This window comes from Micromesistius poutassou (assembly GCF_964030765.1).
Source record: "Micromesistius poutassou genome assembly, chromosome: 6".
NCBI classification, from domain to species: Eukaryota; Metazoa; Chordata; class Actinopteri; order Gadiformes; family Gadidae; genus Micromesistius; species Micromesistius poutassou.
Window position 1 is genome coordinate 2,259,686 of NC_140276.1, and position 6,049 is coordinate 2,265,734.

Here is a 6,049-nt window from a genome sequence, read left to right on the forward strand (position 1 = left end):
CACACACACACACACACACACAGGAATGTGGAGATACCTGACCACTTCCTCTCAGACCATCAGTGCCCTTCTGTTAACCCCCCTCCCTCGGGCAATGAAGAGGAATAAGTCCTCTTTATTGCCCGCTTGTTACAGGTGCTTGCCAAACCACTATGCTTTCCAATGGTAGTTTTGAGATGAAAAACATGTTCTAATCTCAACATTGTGATATCATGATTTGTGCAGTTTATCATAATATTTTACAATTTCAGGGTTGTACATGAGTTGAGCAGTTATTTTGTGACAAAATGTATGCAAAACAGAGGGCAGAATTGTACAGTAAATGTGATTTTTAACACCACATCCTAATAAAATAAGAATCATTTGAGCCAAGAAGTAGGGTTCAGAATGAACTATGAGAGAAAGATAATGATAGGTAATCGTGGACCACGATAGGACTAGGGCCAACCGTTCTGGACTATTAATGCAGCAAAATGCAAACGGTAATTTCCGTGCTTACCTCTGCATTACACCTCCGGCTCTGAGGGAGGCTGAATACCGCCAGTCTGCATTAGGCGCCCTGGGCTGCAACACAGAGAAATGGAGAAGGATTGTAGTCTTAAGTACCACTGAAGAGATCCCCCGTTCAGGGGAAACGAAAACTCATTCAATACCTTCTCATTAAAAAATGATGGTAGAAAAGTGTGCAGCGTGCACACACATGCACACACACACACGCCTTTGCCCACACTGACATAAGGATGTTGACAGCTCGCCGTGGGTCTGTGGAGGGAAATATGGTGATGAGTTAAAGCCTGCCAACCCCCTCCCCGCACCCCTGGAGAGAGGATGACTTTGAAGACACTCTGCTCTGCGGCCTGGTGACCCCGTCTCTCTTCACACATACAGGCGCCCCACGGCGCCCCATCCCAGGTGGGGCTCTTCTGCGCAATCATGCCCGTTGTGTTACCATAGCGACCTGGCTGTGCTAAAAGTGCTTATGGACTCCATTAGAGGCTGCAGCTGCTTCATCGCTCTCCTCTCAATGCATCCCTGCTATTCTCCATTATGCTTTCAAAATGAGAGGGACGCCTTCATCAATAGAATCTGCAGAGCAAACAGGATGATTTTGAGGTACTGTTGCACTAATGGCATCATTTACAGTACCGAAGCCAACTCCAGAACGCACCTAATGTGCTGTCTCTCCGTACTTTCCCCTCACCCCCTTTGCTCTTATGCTCCCTCTCCCTTATTTAATCGTCTTTGCCTCGCTTCAAATCCTTGCGTGTCCCTGCCAGGCGGCTTGCCTGACTGGGTCTGACAGGTCTCACCATGGTAACCATGCAGTGCTCCCTCCTCATTGCTACACCCGCCCCCTCCTCACACCCTATCCCTTGTTTTCTATTTCCTCTCAAGGTCACAGGTGGTGAAAGGGGGGAGCAGATGGATGGTGTGGGGGGAGGGGGGTGAAATCCCAGCTAAACCCCACCAGCTCTGCACCTGGTCACATACTCATTGTGACATCTGCATCACATAAACATAGAGCCAAGTAGTGGGGGAATTGCCTCCGGATAATGCATCGGCCTGTCTGCTGGCGAGGTAGAGTATTTTTCACAGTGCAGGGTGAGACTCTAATGCCTGAAAGGAGATATATCGTGGTGGTGCTTTGCTGGACGGACGCAGAGGCTGACCGATGGGATGTGGTCAATGGATGGACATGATGGTAGATGAATCCACTACATGCAATTTCAGAGTGGAATTAAATGAGCCCTTGTTCAACCGCAGGGACCAAGTGAGCTCGTATTTGCATTTATTCCGACCCTGTGGCTCACTGTGAGACAGAACACCGGTTCATCTTGGTCTGACGTAGTCTATAATGAGAACCATTAACATCTACCATGTTTGCCCGCTGTGGAAGCGAAATCGACCTCGTCGGATCTGCAGTGGACTTTCATCAGCTTTGAAATCCAATATCTGTGGCCTAATGAGAAAAGTCTGGTGTGTCTTCTGTCATCACTCACAGCCAGCAGGGACTTATGGTGTCCATGTGGACATGACGGACAATGTAAGCAACTAGCAAAATGATATTGGTTGCTGTAGTTACAGAAACAAATACAGTGATAAGGAGTGGTTACTAGATAATTGTTAAGCATTTGGTTGGTTACAACATAACAGCAGCCGAAGGCCCATCGGTCATGGTATTGGAATGCTATTGCTATTGGAAGCATCTGGATCGTAGAAATGCCTACAGCAGTCTGGCTAATTCACAAGGGAACACAGAGCATGCATTCCTTGCAGATAAGGAATTAGGAACTTTAGGAAAAACACACTAGCCTCCCACACCAAGGCAATGTAAATACAACATGTATTCCTCTGAAAATAAATAAACAAAACATTTTTTTTTCATTTGAAATGGCTAAACATAATGGGTTGGAGAGGGATCAAGCGAACAAGGAACTCCCAAGGGGCCTCAATGTCTTCTGGGCTATTGTCTGGCTGGGTATTGTACATCAGGGAATCAACAAGGCAAATACACTGGCCTCTCCCCTCCCTTTTCCGAGTATTATTTTCTCCCTCCCACTCCCTCCCTCCCTCTGCCTCTAAGTGGCCCCTCCCTGCATGGATACAGGGCTCACAGCGCTCGCCATCAACATGTTATCCAATCACATCGCCCCGCCTGCCTGCGCAGCCCCTTACCAATCCAGGCGGTGTTGGGGATCGTGCCGTTACCACATAATCACACAGCGAGAACAAACGTGACTGGCATTTAATGAGCAGACTGCCAGCGGACAACGGAACAAGTATTTACAAGTTAATCGCCTTTTTGTGTTTTTAGTTTTATTTTGCCCCATTTTAAACAAGGCAATAAATAACCTTGCAGAGCTCGCTTATGGAATAATATTGTGAACATCAACCATATCATCAGGCTTTGATTTGTTTGAATGTGGCTGTCTTAAGGACCTCAACGACTGCCTGCGAGGCTGGACCAATTACTAGAGAAACCCAGAACCTGATGCCCATGCAGGCTGGACAGACCACTACATGAACTAGGAGCAAGTCAGGCTGGACAGACCACTACATGAACTAGGAGCAAGTCAGGCTGGACAGACCACTACATGAACTAGGAGCAAGTCAGGCTGGACAGACTACTACATGACCTATGAGTCAGCCAGGCTGGACAGACCACTACATGAACTAGGAGCAAGTCAGGCTGGACAGACCACTACATGAACTAGGAGCAAGTCAGGCTGGACAGACCACTACATGACCTATGAGTCAGCCAGGCTGGACAGACCACTACATGAACTAGGAGCCAGCCACTCTGGACAGACCACTACATGACCCCAAAACCAGATGCCCAAGCAGGCTGGGCAGACAACTATGTGACCCAGGAGGCAGCCACAAAGCCTACAGCATGCCAAAAATACAAGTTGTGTGTACAAGAAACATACTTTAAGTACTACGAAAAAAATGCTTGCACTGAAACTAAACTATGCATACATGTAGTCAATGTTCTTTTTAGCCTTGTTTCATAATTCAGGCTTAGAGTGTAGACGATCTGTGCTATAATTGGATGTAGGAAACATTGTAGAGATTTGAACAGGCTGATGAACGGAGTGAATAGCTAGAAGGAGGTAGAGATGGAGCGAGATCATTTCTAGGCATTTTCCATACGGCAGCCTGAATCATCAGATATATATGTGAGCTCCATGGTAAACTAGGCCGACACTTTCATAGAAACACACACACTTCCATGGAGTGTGTGTGTGCCCTCCCACTCAGTGAAAGCTCTTGATCTTTCCTTCCTTCAGCTCTGACAGGAAGACAACTTTTCGATGTCAGCATCCCTTCTTGCAATCTTTTTTAACCACCATATTATGCAACCACCCATGCATTCATCCAATCATTCTCTGGCATGATTTAGAAACCTATTTGAAGGCTAAGCAACATTGTAAGAAGTAAAATATATATATAATATATATTTTTTGCTGTATTTACAGTATAAATAACTACGGAGGGTAGTTAAAAGGCAGAATCTTGACTCAAAACGAAATACCTTTAATGCTTAAGGGAATCTATTTAATTTCAGAGGGCGGATGATTGAATGCTAAACACCAAGCCAGCCTATCTCATAGTATTCATGAGACCCTGTGTCATGATAAAGAAGCAGATCTCCGAGGACACACACCTGAATGGCGGCGGCATCTGGCATACTGAGCCTCCGTACAAACATTTGGCTGTGTCCACTCTGGCTAGTGACGTAGCCCGAGCCCCAGGTCCCGCTGTGGGGCCGGCCTGTGTTGTAGAACATGAAGGTGTCGCTGCCCGAGGTGGCGGTCAGACACGTCTTGTAGCAGTACGTCTTGGTCATGGAACCGTTGCCCCGCACCTCGATGTAGCGAGGCTCCACCTTAAGGTCCCGCCGCAACGCCACATTGTTGCTGGGTTGTCCTGCCACCACTCCGCCAGTGGCCCCGCCTCCTCCTCCTCCTCCTCCTCCACCCGCAGAAACAGCCGCCAAGGACTGGGCCTCCGCTATGGCCTTCTTGGACACGCAGCACGGGCAGCAGGAGCCGGGCTGGGTGCAGTAGGCATGGCAACGCACGATGGCCAGCACGAAGATGGTGACGAGGAAGACGAAGGTGGTGGCACTCAGGGCGATGATGAGGTAGAGGGTGACGTTGGAGAACATGAGGCGGCGGTTGGGCCGGATGATGCGCTTGGGGTCAGGCACCACCTTGGGCGGCAGCTCCACGACGTGCACGTGGAGGGTGGCGGTGGAGGTGAGCGCCGGCAGGCCGTGGTCGCGCACGTGCACCGTCAGCGTGAAGGAGGTGGAGTTGTCCTCGATGACGCGCCGCGTGGTCCGGATCTCGCCCGTGTGCTCGTGCACCTTGAACAGGTCCACGTCTGTGCTGGTGGGCTCCAGGACGTACAGCAGCCAGGCGTTCTCCCCGGCGTCCCCGTCCCAGGCCAGCACCTTGGTCACCAGCACGCCGGCCTCCGCGTTCTTCATCAGCGTCTCGGTGATGCGCGTGCCGTTGGTGGGCGGGTGCATGATCTTGGGCGTGTGGTCGTTCTGGTCCATGATGTAAACGTAGATGGTGGCGACGCGGGACATGTGCGGCACGCCGTTGTCCTGCGCTTTGACCTGGAAGTGAAACTCCCGGAGCTTCTCAAAGTCGAAGGCCCGCAGCGCAAAGGCCTCGCCTGTGTCGGGCTTGATGCTGACATAGCTGGCCACGGGGATGCCGTGGTTGTTGTCGTTGAGGACCGTGTAGGTGATGCGGGCGTTCTCCCCGGCGTCCTCGTCCGAGGCCTTGACCACGCACAGGGAGGCGCTGGGCGCGTTGTTTTCTGGCACGTAGACGGTGTACGACGTCTGCTCGAAGCGGGGCGGGTTGTCGTTCACATCCGCCACCTCCACCTTAAACGTCATGCGGGAGGACATAGGCGGAGCACCTCCGTCGGTGGCGAGGACCGTGATGTTGTAGGACGAGACGGACTCCCTGTCCAGGAAGGCGGCGGTGACAACGGTGTAGTGGTTGCGGAACGATTTGATCCTGAAGGGCAGGCCAGGCATGATCTCCACGGTCACCCGTTTGTTCTGTCCCGAGTCCCGGTCGTTGACGCTGATCAGCGCTACCACGGTGTCGGGCCGGGCGTCTTCGCGGACGGGACTGGAGAGAGAGGACAGCACGATATCGGGGATGTTGTCGTTCACATCCAAGACCTCCACCACCACCTTGCAGTGGACCGCCACCGGAGACGGCCCCCGGTCCATGGCCTGGATGTACATCTCGTACGAGTTGGTCTCCTCGTAGTCTATGTTGTTCTTCACCCTGATCTCACCTGTGTTGGTGTCCAGAGAAAACATCTGCCTGACTCTCTCCGGTGTGTAGCTACTGAAAGAGTAGAACACCTCCCCGTTGGAGCCCTCATCTCGGTCCGTGGCGTTCAGCCGGATCACCAGGGCCCCCCTGGGGGAGTTCTCGGATAGTTTCACTTTGTACACAGAGTTGTCGAAGGCAGGAACGTTGTCATTGGAGTCCAACACGCGTATGTTAAT

General features: G+C 51.1%; 1 protein-coding gene across 1 annotated transcript in view; it reads right to left on the reverse strand.

Annotated features, from left to right (window-relative positions):
* Window positions 1-5,765, reverse strand: part of LOC311345202 (protocadherin alpha-C2-like) — a 20,425-nt gene extending 14,660 nt beyond the window's left edge. Inside the window, exons 1-2 of the mRNA XM_084469585.1 lie at window positions 4,169-5,765; window positions 500-564 (exon numbers count right to left, since the gene is read on the reverse strand). Of these exons, the coding sequence (XP_084325711.1) occupies window positions 500-564; window positions 4,169-5,764 (1,661 nt within the window). The 5' untranslated portion in view covers window position 5,765. The remainder of the gene's footprint in view (window positions 1-499; window positions 565-4,168) is intronic.
* Between the last annotated feature and the right edge of the window lie 284 nt (window positions 5,766-6,049).